The sequence below is a fragment of the Symphalangus syndactylus genome, chromosome 18, assembly GCF_028878055.3.
Source record: "Symphalangus syndactylus isolate Jambi chromosome 18, NHGRI_mSymSyn1-v2.1_pri, whole genome shotgun sequence".
Classification (NCBI taxonomy): Eukaryota; Metazoa; Chordata; class Mammalia; order Primates; family Hylobatidae; genus Symphalangus; species Symphalangus syndactylus.
This window is the reverse complement of record NC_072440.2, coordinates 74297573-74320201: the sequence shown is the minus strand read 5'-3', so window position 1 is coordinate 74320201 and position 22629 is coordinate 74297573. Positions and strand designations below refer to the sequence as shown.

Sequence of the window (22629 nt, the reverse complement as noted above, 5' to 3'; positions counted from 1 at the left end):
GCTTGAAATCCAAAATCCAAATCTTGCATTTTAATCATGAATCACTTTGCTGCCAGTTGAGTGGGTTTGATGCAGGGCCCAGAGTCTCCTGGTCTAAGGGTTTGTTACATTGTGACAGCCCCTAATGGGAAGGAAGGGGCTTAGAAAGAAGGCAAAGGGGGTGGTTTGAGCCTGCGGCTGAAAGAGTTGCACAGAGAGGCTTGGTGGTTAGGAACAGAGCTGAGCCTTATCTCTGCCACATCCCAGCTGCTGGATCTGGAACAAATTACTTCGTCCCTCTAAACCCAGTTTCCGCTTTTGGAAAATGGTAGACTAATTTGTTTGGTCTATAATTACTTCCTTTTTTGTTTTGGTCACTCCTGTGTCTACAGCACTTAATACAGTATCCGGCACACAGGAGACTCGCAATAAATTTCTTTCTTGCTTTTCTTTCTTTCTTTTTCTTTCCCTCCTTCCCTCCCTCCCTCTCTCCCTTCTTTCTTTCTCTCTCTCTGTCCTTCTCTCTCACTCTTGCTCTTTCTTTTCTTTTCTTTCTTTCCTTTCTTGATGGAGTCTCACTGTCTCTCAGACTGGAGTGCAGTGTCGCCATCTTGGCTCACCGCAACCTCCGCCTCCTGGGTTCAAGTGATTCTCCTGCCTCCACCTCCTGAGTAGCTGGGATTACAGGCATGCGCCACCATGCCTGGCTAATTTTTGTATTTTTAGTAGAGATGGTGTTTCACCATATTGGTCAGGCTGGTCTTGAACTCCTGACCTCAGGTGATCCACCCAATTCGGCCTCCCAAAGTGTTGGGATTACAGGCGTGAGCCACCGTGCCCGGCTCACATTTATTTATTTTCTATTTTACAATTTTTAATTGAGGCTGCGCACAGTGGCTCATGCCTGTAATCCCAGTGCTTTGGGAGGCTAAGGCAGGAGGGTCGCCTGAGGCCAGGAGTTCGAGACCAACTCGGGTAACGTAGTGAGATCCCTTTTTACAAAAATATTACAAAAAATATTAGCCAGGCGTGGTGGTGTGTCCCATAGTTACAGCTACTTGGGAGGCTGAGGCAGGAGGATTGCTTGAGTCCAAGAGTTTGAGGCTGCAGTGAGCATACTGCTCTCTAGCCTGAGCAACAGAGCAAGAGCAAGATCATAGCTCAAAAAAATTTTTTTAATTGAGTTTAACTTTCATAGAGCAAAGTACAGCAGCTTTAAATGTCCTTTTGATGATTTTTTTTTTTTTTTTTTTTTTTTTGAGACGGAGTCTGGCTCTGTTGCCCAGGCTGGAGTTCAGTGGCTCGATCTTGGCTCACTGCAACCTCTGCCTCCTGGGTTCAAGTGATTCTCCTGCTGCAGCCTCCAGAGTAGCTGGCATTACAGGTGTGCACCAGGACACCCAACTAATTTATGTATTTTTAGTGGAGATGCGGTTTCATCATGTTGGCCAGGCTGGTCTTGAACTCCTGACCTCAAGTGATCCACCCACCTTGGCTTCCCAAAGTGACGGGTGGAATTACAGGCATGAGCCACTGCACCCAGCCAAGCTCAATGAATTTTAAAATATAAATGTGTGTGTGTGTGTGTGTGTGTGTGTATATATATATATGTGTGTGTGTGTATGTATGTATATTTAAAACCTTTAAAATCACATAACTACCACCAAATCAAGTTATAGAACATTTCCATCTCCTTAGGACATTTCTTCCTATTTTGACTTTGATCAACATATGTTATTATTATTATTATTCAGAGACAGGGTCTACCTCTGTTGCCCAGGCTGGAGTGCAGTGTTGCGATCGTACACAATTCACTGCAGTCTGGAATTCCGGGGCTCAAGCAGTTCTCCTATCTCAGTTTCCTGAGTAGCTAGGACCATAGGTGTGTGCCAACACGCCCAGCTAATCTTTAAAATTATTTTGTTGAGGCAGGCACGGTGGTTCACACCTGTAATCCCAGCACTTTGGGAGGCCGAGGCAGGCGGATCACAAGGTCAGGAGTTTGAGACCAGCCCGGCCAACATGGTGAAACCCCATCTCTACTAAAGTTACAAAAAATTAGCCAGGCGTGGTGGCACGCACCTGTAATCCCAGCTACTCGGGAAACTGGGGCAGGAGAATCACTTGAACCTGGAAGGCAGAGGTTGCAGTGAGCCGAGATCATGCCACCGCACTCCAACCTGGGCAAAAGGGTGAGAGTCTGTCTCAAAAAATAAAAAAAAAAGACAAAATTTGTTTCGTAGAAATGAGGTCTCACTATGTTGCTCAGGCTGGTCTCAAACTTCTGGCCTGAAGCAATCCTCCTGCCTGGGCCTCCCAGATTGCTGGTATTATAGACATGAGCCACAGTGCCTGGCTCTTGAATAATGTATATTAGTTTTGCCTATTGTTGAACATTGTGTAAATGGGATCATGGCAAATATGCTCTTTTGTGTCTGGCTTGTTTTGCCCCTTGTTATGTTTTGTGGGATTCGTACATATTGTTGCTATTATGAACATTTTTTGTAGATGTGTTTTGGTGGATGTAAGCTCACCTTTCTTTTGGAGGAGAGTGGAATTTCTGTGTCACTATGTAATTGTATGTTTCACTTTGGCACAAATTGTTAGTTTTCTTTTTTTTTGGAGATAGAGTCTCGCTCTGTCACCCAGGCCAGAGTGAAGTGGTGCAATCTTGGCTCAGAGCAACCTGTGCCTCCTGGGTTCAAGTGACTCCTGTGCCTCAGCTCCCCAAGTAGCTGGGACTACAGGCATGTGCCACAATGCCCAGCTAATTTTATTTTATTTTATTTTTGGGACAGAGTCTCACTCTGTTGCCCAGGCTGGAGCACAGTAGTGCGATCTCAGCTCACTGCAACCTCCGCCTGCGGGGTTCAAGCAATTCTCCTGCCTTAGCCTCCCGAGTAGCTCGGATTACGGGCATGTGCCACCATGCCTGGCTAATTTTTTGTATTTTTAATAGAGATGGGGGTTTCCTCATGTCAGCCAGGCTGGTCTTGAACACCTGAGCTCAGGCAATCCGCCCACCTTGGTGCCCACCTTTTTGTATTTTTTGTAGAGATGGGGTTTCACCATGTTGCTCAGGCTGGTCTCAATCGCCTGAGCTCAAGAGTTCCAGTTGCCTCGGCCACCGAAAGTGCTGGGATTACAGGCATGAGCCACTGCACCCGGTCAAATTGTGAGTTTTGCAAAGCAGTTAAGCCACTTTATACACCTCTCAACAGAGCGTGCCTTTTCCAGTTAATCCACGTCTTCGCACTTGGAATTTTCAGTCTTTGTTTCCAGTCACTCTGGTGGGTGTATGATGGTATTTCACTGGGGTTTTATTTGCATTTCCCTGATGACTAATGATGTTGAGCACGTTTTCATGTGCTTGCTCAATAAATATTTGTTGAAAGGATGAATAAAGAGTGAATGAATAAAACATGGAAAGAAATCCAACTCTGTCTTGTGTCCTGCCTAAAACCCACCAGTGGTTCCCACTGCCCCTCCCTTGGCCGACGGGTACCTGCCTGCCCTGGCTCCTTCTGACCCCTCCTGCTCCAGATGGATTTCTTTTGCTTCCTTCTCTGGGTTCCTGCCACCCAGGCTGTCTTCAGTTTCCTCCAACGATCCTCCCTGCTTCATAACTTTGCTATAAACTGTTTTCCTCTGCCCAGAACACAACCCAGACCCAAGGAACCCAGATGCGTTCCATGTATCTCAGTTTGAAAGCCTCTTCCTCCAGGAAGCCTTCTCTGACTTCCACCCCCAGCAGGGGTGGTATAAGTTTCTAACTTAGGCCCACTTTTGCCCACATTTTGTTTTTGTTTTTGAGATGGAGTCACACTTTGTCGTCCAGGCTGGAGTGCAGTGGGGCCATCTCAGCTCACTGCAACCTCCATCTCTGGGTTCAAGTGATTCTCCTGCCTCAGCTTCCTGAATAGCTGGGATTACAGGCACCCACCACCGTGTCCAGCTAATTTTTTTATTTGTATTTTTATTATTTATTTATTTATTTATTTATTTATTTATTTATTTATTTGAGATAGAGTCTTGCTTTGTTGCCCAGGCTGGAGTGCAGTGGCATGATCTTGGCTTACTGCAACCTCCGCCTCCCAGGTTCAAGTGATTCTCCTGCCTCAGTCTCCCGAGTAGCTGAGCTTGCAGGTGCCCGCCGCCACACCCAGCTAATTTTTGTATTTTTAGTAGAGATGGGGGTTTTACTATATTGGTTAGACTGGTCTCGAACTCCTGACCTTAAGTGATCTACCTGCCTTGGACTCCCAAACTGCTGGGATTACAGGCGTGAACCACCATGCCCGGCCACCACTTTTTCTTTCTAGCTGTGACCATAGTTGTACATATCTCCCCTTCCCTGGCTTTTCTTTTTTTTTTTTTTTTTTTTCTGAGACAGGATCTCGCTGTGTTACCCAGGCTGCAATGCAGTGGTGGGATCATAGCTCACTGCAGCCTTGAACTCCTGGGCCAAATGAACCTCCCACCTTGGCCTCCCAAAGCACTGAGATTACATGCGTGAGTCACTGCTCCTGGCCTGTAAATACCCTTTCAAAAATATAATATTCGATTAACATCTGCCATCTTACTATAAGAAACACTTAAAAAAAACCCCAATCCAAAAAAATCCCAATCTTTCAAGCTGTGTAACAGTAGCCATTTTATCTTGTTCCTAACAAGACATCTGGCATATAGTAAATGCTCAATAAATCTTTGTTGACAGTATAAAGGTCAAGCAACAGCATAACTGGCATTATTACATGAAAGTAATTATCCCTTAGAAACTCATTCACCCTTGGGGGACCTGGGCTAATAAAAAAATCACAGAAAACAATCCTATCTACCTTCCTCCTTCTTCTTTCCCTCCCTAGGTCCTTTGAGGGGGGGGGGGTCTCAAATGGACACACTGTTTCTGTTTTATTTGGTGCAGCTGTTGTGTGCATGTGTTATGGAAACCCACATCAGGCAGGAGATTGAGGAGGAGAGGAGAAAAGAAAGGCATTGCTGGTATCACAGTGAAATTTACACTCTGCGGCCTCACCCTAGCTCCTCTGTCTGTGCCTGTCTGTCTATGAAACAGTTCAAAAGCAATATGGCAAAATGGATGGTAGTATAGACTTCCCACCTCCCTGGCCAGACTTGTTAGGTTCAAAGTTTGGCTTAATCACTTACCATCTAAATAATCCCTGACAATTTACTCTGTCTTTCTAGGCCTTAGTCTCCTTATCTGCAAAATGGGGATAATACTACTTCTTACCTCATGGGGTTGTGAAGATTGCACAAGTTAATTTGTGTAAATTGCTAAGAACACAGCCTTAGGAAGCCTTGTCACTGTGAATGCAAATTAATTTATTATTATTATTATTGAGACACAGTCTTGCTCTGTTGCTCAGACTAGAGTGCAGTGGTATGATCTAAGCTCATTTCAACCTCTGCCTCCCAGGTTCAAGTGATTCTCCTGTTTCAGCTTCTCAAGTAGCTGGGACTACAGGTGCCCGCCACCACGCCCGGCTAATTTTTGTGTTTTTAGTAGAGACAGGGTTTTGCTATGTTGGCTAGCCTGGTCTTGAACTCCTGACCTCATGTGATCGGCCCGCCTCGGCTTCCCAAAGTGCTGGGATTACAAGCATGAGCCACCATGCCTGGCCTATGATTATCATGCCTCCAGGCTTCAGTTTCCTTACCTCTGAGGTGAGGATCAATAACCTGGTTATTTCTAAGTGATGCTTAAAGAGGTTGAGAAGAAGCAAAGGCGCTCTGCACACAGGTGAGGTCAACAGCTGTTAGTGATGGAGACTGGCGCCCTCTGGGTCATCAGTGCTCTGGAATCTGGCTGCTCATGGGTTTGAATCTCACTTCCACTTTCACTCCTTGCTAACTGTGTGACCTCGGGCAAGTCACTTCGCCTCTCTGAACCTCAGTTTCCCCAACTGTAAAAGGTAGGTGAACAACAGTATCCACCTCCTTCTGTGTGGGTCAGCTTTGGAGTCAGCGGACCGGGTTCAAATCCCAGCCCTGCAAGTGACTAGCCAGGTGACCCTGGGCAGAGGGAATCACTCAACCTCTCTGCACCTGGGTTTCTTCTTTCATGAAAGTGGAGACTTTACAGGATGAAATAAGGGCGCAGTTAATGCGCCCGGCACACTCCAGGCAGGTAGGGGGCTCCGTTCACGTTATTTTCCCCTGGTGACGGATACTGTCGTTAAACAGGATTTGAAAAGTGGTCGCAGGGTGTGTGGCCCCAAAGATCCCAGGCGCTTCCGGAAGGCGAGTCAACGCTCCCCAGGCCTGTCCGCGAGCGGGTGGGCCTAGGCCTTGGAGGATCTGGGGTGGGGGTGGTGCAGGGTCCAGGCCGGGGGCGCCGAGAGGTGGCGGGTCCGGCAGCCCACGCCGAGAGGCGCGAGGTGAGCGGGCGCGGAGGCGAGGCGGGGCGGGGCGGGGTGGGGCGGGGCCGCCGCATCCCCGTGACGCGCGGGCCAACCAGGCGGCGTTGCGGCCCCAGCCCCGGCTCCCTGCGCCGCCGCCGCCGCAGCCGCCGCCAGCGCCAGTAGCCGGCCCGATCACCCGCCGCCCGGTGCCCGCCGCCGCCCGCATGGCGCTCCGGGGCTTCTGCAGTGCGGATGGCTCCGACCCGCTCTGGGTACGTGCGGAGGGCCGCGTGAGGCCGGCGGGACGGAGGGAAGGAGGGAGGCCGGCGGGGAGGGAAAGCACCGGGCCCGCAGCCGCCCGGGGCACCCCGCTCCTCGCTGTGCTGCCGGCCTGGGGGGCCGGGACCCCCACGTCGTCCGCGGCCCAGCCCCTTTCGGGGGTTCAAGGCATGGGGGAAAACTTGGGTGACTCAGTTCCTGCGGAGCAGAGCGTGGGGGGCCGCGTGCCCAGCCCTGGGGTTTTGGAGGGGAGGGTCGGGTCAGAGCCTCCGTGAGGAGGCCTTCCTGTTTTGGGGTTCCCGTCTGTAATTAAAAACAACCTTTAAGGGAAGGGGACGTTAGAGATGGGGGCGGGAAGAGGGGTGTATCTCTGCTTGTTTTCCTATCTTTTTTGTGGTTAGGGTCACCTCCTTTCACGAAAAATACTCCATGACCAATGGGGTGAGCTGGGGAGGGGCTTAGATTGTAGAAAGGGACTTTCGTTGTCTCCCCAAAGTTGTCGTACAAGCCACATTAGTCTTCTGTGGTTACCTAGCTTTGTCTTTTTTGTTCTTTCTGCTTAAATACTGCGGGGGAAGTTTGGGGGAAGCAGGCAAGAAGGGGGGTTTTCACCCTTGACGTGCCCTACCTGACCCTCGGCTCGGGGCAGACTTGGGGTGCAGCTGAGGACGCCCAGGACCCTGGTAGCTGTGGTCCTGCCCTCCCTTCCCTGAAACACGTGGAGCTCCTCTCCGGGGATGCCCCTTAGATTTAACCCCGGCAAGTTTTCTTCTGTAACGGGGCCTGCGGAGCCTGACTGGATGTCCGGAGTCCACTTTCTGTGGTTTAAACCCCAGTCTTTTGGGCTTCAGCTTCTCCGTAATGCGATTTGCCTTTTTGTTCCAGGAAGGCACTTTTGTGTCGTGCTGTCTTAATTATTGGTGAACGCAGTAGGCAAATCTGGACACGACCGTTTTTCTCCTATTTTGTTTAGGAATCAGGAGAAACAGCCTTTGTTCTTAGGAGCTGGTGATTAGCATCCAAAAATACTTTCTTGTCCTGTTTTGCGGGCCTTTCCTTGAGGGCTGCGTTTGGAGTGTTGAAAAGTCATCTTCCAGGGCCCCATTGGAGGGTTTGGTTTTGTTTGTTTGTTTTTTTAGTAGGTTATCATTGTGTTTAATAACCTACCACACTTTGATAGGTCTCCCATTTTAAGCCAGTGGGGTTGGAGAGCGACCCCAGGGGTGGAAATAGAACACGGACTTTGCCTTGAGGGTCTGGGAGTGATTGGAGCCTCTTTGCAGATGGACTTTCTTTAGCAGAGACAGGAAAACCTGTGGATCTCTTGGTACCAGGTGTAGTAACAGCAAGATTATTTTTTGCAAAGATTTACGTGGTGATCTGGGTTCGTGTTGCTGTGAATTCTAGAATATTCTCTTGTTTATTTTCTTCTCCTGAGTTGAGGAGGGGGCAAAACAGGGTGCACATCCATGAGGTTTTGTATCAGGACGTATTTTATTGATGGTAACTGGTAATTGATGGCTAATGAGTATGTTTGGGGTGCACTTTGTTTATCTTAAACTCATTCACGAAGTCCAGTTGTAATTTTTTTTTTTAATTTTTATTTTGTTTTTTTATTTTTGTTTTTTCCTTCGTTAAGGACTTTCTGCCACAGAAATTGCCAGGTGGTTGGGTTTTGCTTGGCGGTAATTGTAGCTGATCTCTGCCTCTGGTAGGTACCCCATCCCCGTGTTTGACCTTGCATATTTCCTGCTGTCTGGATTCCAAGACTTGCTGGAAGTGCCCTGGAACCAGAATTTGAGAGGAGGCAACTGGGGCCTGAGTGGGAAAATTGAAATATAATTAACTGAAAGCTAGAAAGTAGGTAGTTGTTGCGTTTTTCTTTCTTATTTTTTTTTCTTTTTCGAGTCAGAGTCTCGCTCTGTCACCCAGGCTGGAGTGCAGTGGAGTGATCTGAGCTTACTGCAATCTCTGCCTCCCCGGCTCGAGTGATACTCCTAACTCAGCCTCCCAAGTACCTGGGACTGTAGGCGTGTGCCACCACGCCCAGCTAATTTTTGTATTTTTTGTAGAGACACGGTCGCACTATATTGCCCAGGCTGGTCTCATACTCCTGGGCTCAAGGGATCCTCCTGCCTCGGCCTCCAAAAGTGTTGAGATTACAGGCATGAGTCACTGTGCCCGGCTGTTTTTGTGTTTTTCTTTTTTTTTTTTTTTTTTGAGACGGAGTCTCCCTCTGTCGCCCAGGCTGGAGTGCAGTGGCGTGATCTCGGCTCACTGCAAGCTCCGCCTCCCGGATTCACCCCATTCTCCTGCCTCAGCCTCTCCGAGTAGCTGGGACTACAGGCGCCCGCCACCACGCCCGGCTAATTTTTTTTGTATTTTTAGTAGAGACGGGGTTTCACCATCGTCTCGATCTCCTGACCTCGTGATCCGCCTGCCTCGGCCTCCCAAAGTGCTGGGATTACAAGCGTGAGCCACCGCGCCCGGCCGTGTTTTTCAAGGTAGTGTGTTCAAGGCCAGGAGCGACTGGCCTCCCAGGCAGTCAGATAACTGTGTGACCTTGAGTAAGCCACTTTCTCTCTGTGCCTCACTTTCCTCATCTATAAAATGGGACAGGAGCCAAAAATGTGGCAGCCTTCTTGGGTTGTTGTGAAGAGTCAATGAGTTAATCTTGTAATGGCTCAGCTTGTGCCCTGCACGGAGATAAACAATGGTTAGTATTAAATATTATTTTTTCCAAAGATGAAGTTGTGTGTTTCAAGCTCCTTGTTCTTCCTTTGGATTCCCCTTTTCTTCAGCTGGTGGGGATGGGATTGGGCTGTGGAAAGGCAGTGAGGCACTGGTGCCTGGCTCCTGTTGTGACCAAGGTCATGTGCTTAGAAGTCAAGGGTAGTGGGCCTCGCGTGACCCTGTCAGAGCTTTGTTCCTGGGCCACTGTCTGCCTCTGAGCCACAGGAAACGTCCAGGAAACCCAGAAGGTGAAAATGGCCCATGATAAGGGTTCTGTTGACCTTTACTCAGACAGATGCTCTGTGAAGAGAAAAGGAGAACTTTGCTATCAAAATGGAAAATAGGGCCTGAGGACAGGGCACAGCAGCCCTTGGCTTTCTTTTCTCATGGGGGCGGGTCTCTGGAGATGGGGGTGGGCCTGGTAGGAGGTGCCGCTTTGTGGTTGATGTTGGAATGATGGTTGGAAAAATGGGCCTGGGCCTTTTTGAGTTCATTTAAAAAAAAAAAAACAAAAAAAACAGGCCGGGTGCAGTGGCTCACGCCTGTAATCCCAGCACTTTGGGAGGCTGAGGCAGGCGGATCGCTTGAGGTCAGGAGTTCGAGACCAGCCTGGGCAACATGGATTGGCCCCGTCTCTACTAATAATACCAAAAAAAAAAAACAAACAAAAAACCAGGCATGGTGGTGCGGCACCTGTGGTCCCAGCTACTAGGGAGGCTGAGGCGCGAGAATCACTTGAAGTCTGTAGGGGTGGAGGTTGCAAATGAGCTGAGATCACGGTCACTGCACTCTGGTCTGGGCCACAGACTGAGACACCCTGTCTCAAAAACTAAAAAAAAAAGAGGGCCAGGTGTAGCAGCTCATGCCTGTAATCCCAGCACTTTGGGAGGCCAAGGCAGGCAGATCACCTGAGGTCAGGGGTTGGAGACCAGCCTGACCAACATGGTGAAACCCCATCTCTACTAAAAATACAAAAATTAGTTGGGCCTAGTGATTTACGCCTATAATTCCAGCTACTTGGGAGGCTGAGGCAGGAGAATTGCTTGAACCTGGGAAGAGATTGCAGTGAGCTGAGATCGCACCACTGCACTCCAACCTGGGCGACAGAGAGACTGTCTCAAAAGAAAAAAAATTGTGTTTCAGGCCCTGTGTAGAAAAATTGGAAATTATGGAAAAGCAGAGAAAACAACTTGGTATTAAGCAGTATAGTGTGGTGGCTCAGAGCAAATTCGCCTCTGCTGCTGAGGCAGAGGCAGGTTACATCTCTCTGTGCCTCAGTTTCCCTATGTGGGATAACACAGTACCTAGTGAATAGTGGTGACTTGAGGAATAAGTGAGTGAATCCTTAGCAAGGACTTAAAATGTTGCTGGTTGGCACAGCGCTCAGTAAAGATCAGCGGTTGTTACCACCTGGAATTCCCCAGTTAATTTTTGCTGTTGCACCAACTGCCACTGGAGAAGACCAGAAGGAAGCTGCAGGTATGTGTCACCGTCGATGGAGTGAGCTGGTCCCAGGGTTGATGTGCACCTCTGAGATGCTCTGTGGCATCCACCAACTCAGTAACCCCCTGAATATCTGACTTAGCCGCCAAGGAAGAATATCTTAGAAGCTATTAGAAATTCCTCTCGGGGCTAGGTCTGGGCCTTGGAGTCAGTCTGATCCCTGGTTTAATTCTTCCCCTTGGCTCAACCAGTCTACAAAGAGCCAATTTTTTCCCCTCCTCCAAGTGTGGCTTTGGTTTTCAAATCCATCCCTTAGCCTTCTCCTACTTCCTCTGTTTTCCCCTCCCCACCCTTTTTTTTTTTTATTTTGAGATGGTGTCTGGTGTCTTGCTGTGTTGCCCAGGCTAGGGTGCAGTGGTGTGATCTCGCTTCACTACAACCTCTGCCTGGCGTTCACGTGATTCCCTTGCCTCAGGCTCCTGAGTAGCTGGGATTACAGGTGCCCACCACCACGCCTGGCTAATTTTTGTATTTTTAGTAGAGACGGGGTTTCCTCATGTTGGCCAGGCTGGTCTTGAACTCCTGACCTCAAGTGGTCAACCTGCCTCAGCCTCCCAAAGCGTTGGGATTACAGGCGTGAGCCACCGTGCTCAGCCTGTTTTCCCCCTTTTTGGCTGCCCCTCCTTCCACACCCTTCCTCTCTCCCTTCCTTATGGAGTGTTAGAGTGGAAAGGGATGTCAGATCATGGGGGGCCATCCCTTCCACCCACCCTATCTCATGGATGTGGACTCTGAGGTCCGGGATGGTGACATGACAGGGTGCAAGGCAGCAAGGTGAATGGCTTTGGGAGGAGATGAGGGTGACCTGGGAGAGGCCTGGGCAGGAGTGGACTCAGGGTTCCTGGTCCAAATGGGTTCGTGATTCAGGCCAATCAGGAGCGGATTCAGGGTTCCTTGGCCAAATGGAGCCACTGAAGCCGCCAGGGGCCTTGCAGAAGGCAGCTGCAGCTGGTCCCTTTGGCCAAGTCTCCTGAAGCGTTGTGCTCTCTTTCTTTGAGGACAAGTTCTGTTTGTGATAGCCTGGAGGGGGTGCCTCACCTTTGGGACCTGGTGGTAGATGGGGCGGTGGGGGGGAAAACCTTTTCTGTTTGTGGACACAACTTTAGGAACTGATCTCTCTATGTGGGTGTCTCCCACTGACCATGTTCCTAAAGAATGTGAGCTTCCTCTTCCCATCTCAGTCTCCAGCTTTGACTTCTCGTTTTCTTCTCCCATTCCTATCACATCTGTCAGCAAATCGTGTTGCCCGTTGCCTCACATGACCTGCTTCTCATGGCTTCCCCGACTTCCACTCTGGCTCGAGTCATCGTTGGCCAATTTCTGGATTTGAACAGTCACCTCAGTCTAGGCGCTGTGGCTCATGACTGTAATCCTGGCACTTTGGGAGGCCAAGGCAGACGGATCATTTGAGGCCAGGAGTTTGAGACCAGTCTGGGCAAAATGGCGAAGACCTGTCTCAACTAAAAATACAAAAATTAGCCGAGCCTGGTGGTGGGCGCCTGTAATTCCAGCTACTTGGGAGGCTGCGGCTGGAGAATCGCTTGAGTCCAGTGGGGTTGGAGATTGCAGTGAGCCGAGAGTTCGCCACCGCGCTCCAGCCTGGGTGACAGTGAGACTCTGTCTCAAAAAACAAAAAAACAGTCACCTCTTCGCTGCTGTGCCTACTCTGCCCTTGACCCCTACAGTCTAGTCTTAGCCCAGCTGTCCCTCTTCTACTAAAACCCTGCAGTAGTTCCCCATGTCCTTGAGGGTACAAGCCAAAGGGCTTACAGTGGCCTTGAAGGCTGGGCAGCATCTGTCCCCTTGGCCTCCTTGACCTGTTCTCTGGCTGCTTTCTGTCTCACTCTCCTCCAGCCACACTTGTGGCCAGGCCTGCCTCTGCCTCAGGGCCTTTGCACTTGCTGGTTCTCCTACCTGCTGTGTCCCTCACCTTCAAACTTTGTTCAGGTGTCACCTCAGGCATCCTGTTCTTTCCCTCCACTAGCAAATCTCTGTCCCCCATCTACACCCCCAGTAGCACTTACTGCTTTCTAGTACATGTAATATTTTGCTTAAGTATTGTGCCTACTCTGTAAACTCTCACCAAAAGATCAGCTCCACAGGGGCAGGGATTTTGGCCTCTGTTTATGGCTGTAATCCCAGCACCTAGAACTGTGCCTGGGGCTTAGTAAATAACAGTTCACCTTGGAACAATTCAGGAGTTAGGAGTGCTGATGCCCCATGTAGTTGAAAATTGAGGATGCAGCGCAGTGGCTTACACCTGTAATCTCAGCACTTTGGGAGGCCGAGGCAGATGGATCACCTGAGGTCAGGAGTTGGAGACTAGCCTGGCCAACATGGTGAAAGCCCGTCTCTACAAAAATTAGCCAGGTGTGGTGGCTCATGCCTGTAATCTCAGCACTTTGGGAGGCCAAGGCAGGCAGATCACTTGAGGTCAGGAGTTTGAGACCAGCCTGGCCAACATGGTAAAATCCTGTCTCTACAGAAATTAGCTGGGTGTAGTGGCAGGTGCCTGTAATCCCAGCTACTTGAGAAGCTGAGGCATGAGAATTGCTTGAACCTGGTAGGCAGACACTGCAGTGAGCCGAGATCGCACCATTGCACTCCAGCTTGGGTGACAGAGCAAGACTCAAAAAAAAGGAAAGAAAATTCAGGTCTAACTTTCAACTCCTTAAAAATTTAACTACTATCAGCTTACTATTGACTGGAAGCCTTACCAAGAACATAAGCAGGTGATAACACTAATTCTGTTGTTGTTGTTTTTTTGATAGAAATGGGGATCTTGCTGTGTTGCCCAGGTTGGTCTCAAACTCCTGGCCTCAAGCTATTCACCTGCCTCAGCCTCCTAAAGTGCTGGGATTATAGGTGTGAGCCACTGCACTTGGCCTAACTCATATCTTGTGTATATATTATATACTGCATTCTTACAGTGAAGCAAGATGGAGAAAAGAAAATGTTAAGATTAATTCGTAAGAGAGATTTTTTACTATTTATTAAGTGGAAGTGGATCATCATAAAGGTCTTCATCTTCATTGTCTTCACGTTGAGGAGGCTAAGGAGGAGGAGGAAGGGGAGGGGTTGGTCTTGCTGTCTCAGGGATGGCAGAGGCAGAAGCAAAATCTGAGTATAAGTGGAACCGTGCAGTTTAAATGTGTCTTGTTCAAGGGTCAGCTGTTTGTTGAATCAATGAATAACATGAAGCATTACAGTGGCTTTTGGACGTTGTCGAAACTTCTTCGTAAGGATTTTAAGGATGAAATAATCACTTAACTGTCTGGAATGGATACTCAGATAAACTGAGACCTCCAGCTTTCTCATCAGATGGCTTATTTTTTAATTTTAATTTTTTTTTTTTGAGACAGGGTCTTGCTCTGTCACCCAAGCTGGAGTGCAGTGGCGCGATCTCAGCTCACTGCAGCCTCAACCTCCTGGGCTCAAGCAATTCTCCCACTTCAGCTCCCCAGGTAGCTGGGACTACAGGCACACACCACCACACCCAGCTAATTTTTGTGTTTTTTGTAGAGATAGGGTTTCGCCATGTTGCCCAGGTTGGTTGTGAACTCCTGAACTCAGGTGATCCGCCTGCCTTGGCCTCCCAAAGTGCTGGGATTATAGGTGTGAGCCACCGTGCCTGGCAAAACAGCTTCTATTTCATCTTGGAAAAGTCAGAACAGGGTTTTGTCCACCCCTCTTTTCCCAGGACTCAGTGTCTCACACACAGTGGGGGCTCAATCAACATTAGAATTTGAGTGTTTGAGGTATGAGTTCCAAGCTAGGGGTTAGATATTGCTCACCACTGTGCTGGTTTGGCTTGATTTTAATTATAGGAATGACCGTGATTTCCAATTTTATTTGTTTGTTTATTTATTTATTTATTTGAGACGGAGTCTTGCTCTGTTGCCAGGCTGGAGTGCAGTGGCACGACCTTGGCTCACTGCAACTTCTGCCTCCTGGGTTCAAGCGATTCTCCTGCCTCAGCCTCCCTAGTAGCTGGGACTACAGGGGCACGCCACCACACCCAGCTAATATTTGTGTTTTTGGTAGAAACGGGGTTTCCACCATGTTGGCCAGCATGGCCTCGATCTCTTGACCTTGTGATCTGCCCGCCTCAGCCTCCCAAAGTGCTGGGATTACAGGCATGAGCCACTGTGGCCCACCCTCCAATATTTATTGATTGGCAGATTTCACAGAAACATCTGGATTTCTGGCTTCCCTTGAAAAATCAGAAGTTCTGCTAGCCCCAGGCCCACATTTATACATGGTAGTAGTCTGCTGAGGCTGTCCGCTTCTGAGTTGCTCCAGTTTGCCGCAGTCCCCACCCCTCCCTGTTGTTGCTTTAAGGCCAAATGTTTGTTGCCTTTATTTTATTTTTTTTGAGACGAAGTCTCGCTCTGTCACCCAGGCTGGAGTGCAGTAGTGGAATCTCGGCTCACTGCAACTTCTGCCTCCCAGGTTCCAGTGATTCTCCTGCCTCAGCTTCCCGAGTAGCTGGGATTACAGGCCCGCACCACCACACTCGGCTTATTTTTGTATTTTTAGTAGAGATGGGGTTTCACCATATTGGCCAGGCTGGTCTGGAATTCCTGACCTCAAGTGATCCACCCGCCTCAGCCTTCCAAAGTGCTGGGATTACAAGCATGAGCCACTGTTCCTGGCCTGTTGCCTTTTTAAAATTGTGCTTCCTCACACCTGGTCTGCTTCTCTCATGGGTGGAACCCGCTTGGCACCTGTTGGTATCTGAGTTGGCATCTCATGCTTTGCAGGCCAACCTTGAAGTAAGCATCTAATTGGTATGTTGGCTTCAGATTTTCACAGCAAAGTAAGGCCTAGCTTTGATGATCAGATCTTAGTGTGGTCAGTACAACTCCAGCTCGTGAAAACTTGCCCAAACATTTTGCCAAAATTAATTAATGGCCAGACATCCTGAGGCAAGCTTCCCTCAGCTTAGCGAGAAAACTGGGATAGGGTAGCATCCCTGCGGGTAGAGTGGTGCTGTGGACCTGCCCTTACCTCTTAGAGGCTGAATGGTTGAACGGGGCCTTTGAGGAAGCTGTATTTTGGGGGTGGGGACATGGAGCACAGTTGCTCAGTGTGGGCCCCGTTGACATGTAGGCCACATCATTCTTTGTGGCCTGGTTGCGGTTCTGTGCAGTGTAGTCTTAGCCCCAAACCTGGCCTCTACCCCCTAGTAGATGCTGGTAGCACCTCACCTTGTTGTGACAACCGAAAATGTCTAGATGTTTCCATATGTCCCCTGGGGTGTGAACTCACAAAGCCACTGGTGTGGAGGAATATGGGGGAGAAACGTGGAGCAAGACCTTCCTCCTCATCCTGCATTTCCCTAAGAGGTTGTGGGCTGTTGAAATTCTAGTGTAATTGGCTTACTGGGGTTGCCTTGGAGAAGCTTAATGAGACGTTAAGGAGGTTAAACTCCAATTAGCTAGAGTTGCGGCATTTTTTTTTTTTTTTTTTACTGAGGGCTGTGTCTTTTTACCTTTTTCCATTTTCCCAGTTGGAGTTGTGACACAGTTCATTCTCCCCTGGGAAAACGAAAATGGCTTTCTTTTTCCTTTTGAGACAGAGTCTCCCTCTGTCACCCAGGCTGGAGTGCGGTGGCATAACCATAGCTCACTGCAGCCTCCACCTCCCAGGCTGAAGCGATCTTCCCACCTTAGCCTCCCAGGTAGCTGGGACCAGAGGTGCACACCACCATACCCGGCTAATTTTTGTGTTTTTTGTAGAGTCAGGGTCTCGCCATGTTGCCCAGGCTTGTCTCAAACTTCTGGGCTCAAGCGATGCTCCCGCCTCGGCCTCCCAAAGTACTGGGATTACAGGCGTGAGCCACCATGCCCAGCCGAAAATGGCTTTCTCGAGAGATCAGCTTTGAAGCTCTACTCCTTCATTTTAAAGTGCCCCAGGAGAAGTGGACGATTACAAAGTTGAGATTCCACTTAAGTGTCCCCTTGGTTTAACTGTGGGATTCATCTCCTGGGGAGGTTGCCAGGTTCTGGAAAGTGGGTGTTAATGACCAGGGAGGGTGGCCCTAGGCTAGCATCCTGTAACCCTCAGGTAGGAATTGAGATTTTTATGGAGGTTTTCTCTTACTCTGTGAGTTTTCTCTCTGAGAAATCTCGTTTTAGGGAGGGAGGATCTAGGCTAGCATCCTGTAACCCTCAAGTAGTAATTGAGATTTTTATGGAGCTTTTATCTTCCTCTCTGTGAGTTTATTCTCTGAGGAACCTCAGTCTACCTTTTACTGGCCTCCTGGGTAATACTTGCTTGGAGAATATGTATGATGCCTAAGTCTTCCCAGTACGAGAAATTTGTGCAGTATTTGATTGATTGATTGGTGGATGGGGTCTTGTTCTGTTGCCCTAGCTGATTGCACCACTGCACTGCAGTCTCGACCTCCCAGGCCAAGTGACTCTCCCAACTCACCCCCCCAAGTAGCTGGGACTACAGGCATGCACCAGCACACCCGGCTAATTTTTGTATTTTTTTTGTAGAGATGGAGTTTCACTGTGTTGCCCAGTTTGGTCTTGAACTCCTGAGCTCAAGCGGCCTCCCTGAGTGCTGGGATTACAGGTGTGAGCCACCACGCCCAGCCTTGTGTGGTCTTTGATACCCCTGGGTTCATTGTATTGTTCTTCCCACACTAGTTTTCATTCATTCATTTATTCAATCATTAATTGGGCAGCTACTATGTGCTGCTGCTGCTCTAGACACTGAGGATACAACAGTGAACAGGACAGACCAGGCCCACGTTCTCATGGGGTTTACACTGAGGGTGATGGAAATGATTTCAGATGCTGGGAAGTGCTGCAAAGACTTGAACCGGGAAGAACTGGGTGAGGTGCAAAGTACTACAGAGGGATGTCCACAGAAGGCCTTTCGGAGGCGGTGAGGTTTGACCCCAGAGCTCAGTGGCAAAGCTGGTCATGCAAGGATGTGGGGGAAGGGAGTCCCAGAGTAGGAAGAGAATGTGCATAGACCTTGAGGAGGATCATGGTGTGGTTAAAGTATTGAGGAGTTTAACTCAAAGGAACTGCAGAGCCCATCTCATAAAAATCTCGCCTGGAGCATTTGGCAAAATGCATAAAGCACTAACACAATGGCTTGTGGTCCTGGAATTTCCAGGGAAGGCACTTACGAGCTGGGGGAGGCACTTACCAGCTCAGCAAGGAAGTAGAGCAACGCATTGTCCCTGGCAGAAGCAAGAACCTTCTGATCTGTTTGTTTGAATGAATCTCAGGGTTTTTGTTTGTTTTTTAATAGATGGGGTCTTGCTGTGCTGCTCAGGCTGGTCTCGAACTCCTGGGCTCAAACAATCCACCCACCTTGGCCCTTCCAAGTGCTGGGATTACAGGCATGAGGCACTATGCCCTGCTGAATCTCAGGACTTAAAAATTCAGTTTATGTTGTTTCATGAGTCTCTTCTCTTTCTCAGAACCTTAACTGAAATGTTTGCGATCAAGACCAACTTGGGTTTCCCCACTCCCCAGTTGCCTTTGATTCTCCGCCAAAGGCTTGTTAGTAAGATGATGAGGTACTTTTTTCCTGTGGTTAAGAGGACTTTCTATAGGTTGCTAGAAAACTCTTCTTTTAAAACAAGATGTTGTTGAATTGATCTGGCTGATTGCAGGAGGAAGATCTTGTACTGCAACTTTGTTGATGATGCTAATACTTTAAGGTGAATATTCTAGAAGAATATAAAAGGAAAAGGAAAAGTTTTAGTATGTTCCCACCCTGCCCTTTGTTCCCAGAAGTAGCCGTTGTTGATGATGGTTTCGTTGATGATAGTTTCTTGGGTGTTTTTCGAGAAAAGTTTCAAGTATATGCAAATGTATATGCAAGAGTGTGTTCCTTTGCGTGTATGTGTTTACATATTCATTTTTTCCCTCCCTAGTTGGGTATTTTAAATACTGTTTTGTCTCTTGTTCTCTTCACTTAACCAGTGTTGATTTTCTTACCATTTTAAGCCCATGCAAATTGAAAGTAAAAGCCAATCCAATCAACTTTTTTTTTTTTTTTTTTTAACAAGCCACCCCTTTGCCTGTTAAATGACTGAGCCATGTATTCACCCAGTCCCCTCTTGGTGGCTATCAAGGTCATTCCCAGTTCTTGGTTTCTTGCTGTGATAAGCAGTGCTGCATTGAAGGCACATGTATGCAAATATATGTAAATGATTCAGCAGAATAAATTTTCCCACAGGAAATTGCTAGGTTGAGAGTATGTGCATTTTGAAATTTGGTAGTTAATTGTCAGGTTACTGCAGCAGTTTATACTCCCACTAATGGGCCCACCAGTACTTATTAAGCACCTGTTGTTTTCCTGCCATATCAGAAAAATTGAGCAAGCTGGGAAGTGACCAGGCCCATGTTGCTTGGCTGTGTGTGAGAGGGCTTTGCCCAGTTAAGTTAAACCTTACATTCCAGAGGTCAGGAGATCAAAGCAGAAGTGTGCTTTGGTTTTGTTCAGTTTTTTAAAAGATGTGTTTAAATTGTAAACATTTTTGGACTTATTTTAAAAATTGCTTTTAAATCAACAGTTTAACAATGTGTAAAAACATTACTGATAATCTCACCAAGCTAATGTCACTCTGATTTTTACACCTAAACTAATTTAGTTGCAGAGTTTTCTGATCACAAGTGACATGTGTTCCATATGACAGAACAAACAGTACAAAGATATTTAAAAAAAGCCTGAACATGGTACTGGTATTAGTTTGTTCATGCTGCTATGAAAAAATACCAGAGACTGGGTATTTTATAAAGGAAAGAGATTTAATTGACTCACAGTTCTGCATGGCTGGGGAGGCCTCAGGAAACTTACAATGATGGTGGAAAGGAAAGCAAACATGTCCTCCCTCACATGGTGGCAGGAGACAGAAGTGCAGAGTAAAGAGGAGAAATGCCCGTATAAAACCATCAGATCTTCTGAGGACTCACTATCAGGAGAACAGCATGGGGGAACGGTTCCCATGATCTTATCACCTCCCATGAGGTTCCTCCCCCAACACGTGGGGATTACAATTAAGATTACAATTCAAGATGAGATTTGTGCGGGGACACAGAGCCCTACCATATCATTCTGCCCCTGGCCCCTCCCAAATCTCATCTTTCTCATATTTCAAAACACAATTATGCCTTCCCAACAGTTCCCCAAAGTCTTAACTCATTTTAGCATTAACTCAAAAGTCTGTGTCCAAAATCTCATCTGAGACAAGATCTAGTCTCTTTTACCTACGAGCCTGTAAAATCAAAAGAAGTTAGTTACTTCCTGGATACAGTGGGGGTACAGGCATTGGGTAAATACACCCGTTTGAAATGGGAGAAATTGGCCAAAACAAAGGGGCTGCAGGCCCCATGCAAGTCTGAAATCCAATAAGCCAGTCATAAAACTTTCAAGTTCCATAATTATTTCCTTTGACTCCATGTCTCACATCCAGGTCACACTGATGCAAGAGGTGGGCTTCCACGGCCTTGGGCAGCTCTGCCCCTGTGGCTTTGCAGGGTATATCCCCACTCCTGGCTGCTTTCACAGGTTGGCGTTGAGTGTCTGCATCTTTTCCAGGCACATGGTGTGGCTGCAGGAGGATCTGCCATTCTGGATTCTGGATGGTGGCCCTCTTCTCATAGCTCCATTAGGCAGTACCCCAGTGGGGACTCTGTGTGGGGGCTCCGACCCCATATTTCCCTTCTTAATGCATTAGTAGAGGTTCTCCATAAAGGCTCCACCCCTGCAGCAAACTTCTGGCCGGACATCCAGGCATTTGCATACCTCCTCTGAAATCTAGGTGGAGGTTTCCAAACCTCAATTCTTTACTTCTGTGCACCCACAGGCTCAATACCACATGGAAGCTGCCAAGGCTTGGGACTTGCACCCTCTGAAGGCACAGCCTGAGCTGTGTACCTTGGCCCCTCTTAGCCATGGCTGGAGTGGCTGGGCACCAAGTCCTAAGGCTGCACACATCAGGGGGGCCCTGGACCCAGCCCAGGAAACCATTTTTCCCTCGTAGGCCTGTGATGGGAGGGCCTGCTGTGAAGGTTTCTGATATGCCCTGGAGACATTTTTGCCATTGTCTTGGAATTGGGCTCCTTGTTACTTTTGCAAATTTCTGCAGCCAGCTTGAATTTCTCTTCAGAAAATGGGTTTTTCTTTTCACATTGTCAGACTGCAAATTTCCACACTTTTTTTTTTTTTTTTTTGAGATGGAGTCTCGCTCTGTCGCCCAGGCTAGAGTGCAGTGGCATGATTTTGGCTCATTGCAACCTCTGCCTCCTGGGTTCAAGCAATTCTCCTGCCTCAGCCTCCCGAGTAGCTGAGATTACAGGCACCCGGCATCATGCCTGGCTAATGTTTGTATTTTTGTAGAGACAGGATTTCACCACGTTGGCTAGACTGGTCTCGAATTACTGACCTCAAGTGATCTGCCCACCTCGGCCTCCCAAAGTGCTGGGATTACAGGCATGAGCCACTGCACCCGGCCAATTTCCACACTTTTATGCTCCGCTTCCTCTTGAATGCTTTGCTGCTTAGTAAATTTTTCCCCTAGATGCCCTAAATCAACTCTCTCAAGTTCAAAGTTCTACAGATCTCTAGGGCAGGGTCAAAATGCTGCCAGTCTCTTCGCTAAAGTATAGCAAGGATCAGGAGAACAGCATGGGGGACCTGTCCCCATGATCTAATCACCTCCCATCATGTCCCTTCCCTAATATGTGGAGATTCCAATTCGGATTACAATTCAACATGGGGTTTAGGTGGGGACACAGAGCCAGACCATATCAGTAATCTCTTGGGCTAACCAATAACCAATGTATTCTTGTATTCTTTCTTTGAAATTATATAAATATTTATAAATTTAAAAAACATTTAAATCAAAGTGGATTATGTTGTAATCATTACTCTGCCAGTTTTTTTTTTTTTTTTTTTTAATTTTTAAATTTATCTTTTGTAGAGACAGGCTCTCCCTATGTTACCCAGGCCGGTTTTGAACCCCTGGCCTGAATTGATCCTCCGGCTTTGGTCTCCCAAAGTGCTGGGATCAAAGTTTGTTAATTTGATAGCTAAAAAATATTTTCATCTGCATTTCAATTACAATTAGAAGCTGTGCATCCTGCAACATATTTTCCAGCAATTTGTGGATTTTCAGTGTGTCTTTCTGTGTCCTTTTTGGGTATGCCTGGACTAGTTTGTCTTTTTCCTGTTAGTTTGTAGGGGCTCTTGTTATCGTGGGACCTTTCCTCTTTGTCCGTCATGTGTATTGTATAAATATTTTGTTACAGGCTATTGTTTTCTTATTGGCATGTTAACATTTGAGTCTTGTTCTTACTAGTATGTAGTTTTGCAAGGTTGCATTTGTAGCTTGCATACTATTTTGTCTCCTATGTTTTTATTTACTGTAATAAGAATTTTCCCATGTACCCATGTAACTTTTTTAATTAAACCTATAAATGTCCAATCAATAGTTCCCTGTGTTGGTGGGCTATAATCACATAATTATTATCTGTGGTTTGACATTTGAGTTGCTGTGTTTTCTTTTTCCCTTTTTATTATTATTACTATTTTTGAGACGGAGTCTTGTTCTGTCGCCCAGGCTGGAGTGCAGTGGTGCGACCTCGGCTCCCTGCAAGCTCTGCCTCTTGGGTTCACGCCATTCTCCTCCCTCAGCCTCCCAAGTAGCTGGGACTACAGGTGCCCGCCACCACGCCCGGCTAATTTTTTTTGAGTTTTTAGTAGAGACGGGGTTTCACCATGTTAGCCAGGATGGTCT

At 47.8% G+C, this 22629-nt stretch overlaps 1 protein-coding gene across 12 annotated transcripts in view; it reads left to right on the top strand.

Moving 5' to 3' along the window:
• Positions 1-6411: 6411 nt before the first annotated feature.
• The window catches only part of ABCC1 (ATP binding cassette subfamily C member 1 (ABCC1 blood group)), a 191044-nt gene continuing 174826 nt past the window's right edge, over positions 6412-22629 (top strand). For 5 of the 12 annotated variants that reach the window (XR_010117194.1, XM_063623723.1, XM_063623720.1 and 2 more), the window contains exon 1: positions 6412-6613. Coding sequence is in view for 11 of the 12 variants with exons in the window: in XM_063623723.1 (XP_063479793.1) it covers positions 6566-6613 (48 nt within the window). In the remaining variant the exon portion in view is untranslated. The remainder of the gene's footprint in view (positions 6614-22629) is intronic. The other 7 variants (XM_063623722.1, XM_063623719.1, XM_063623716.1 and 4 more) reach the window with 2 other exon arrangements.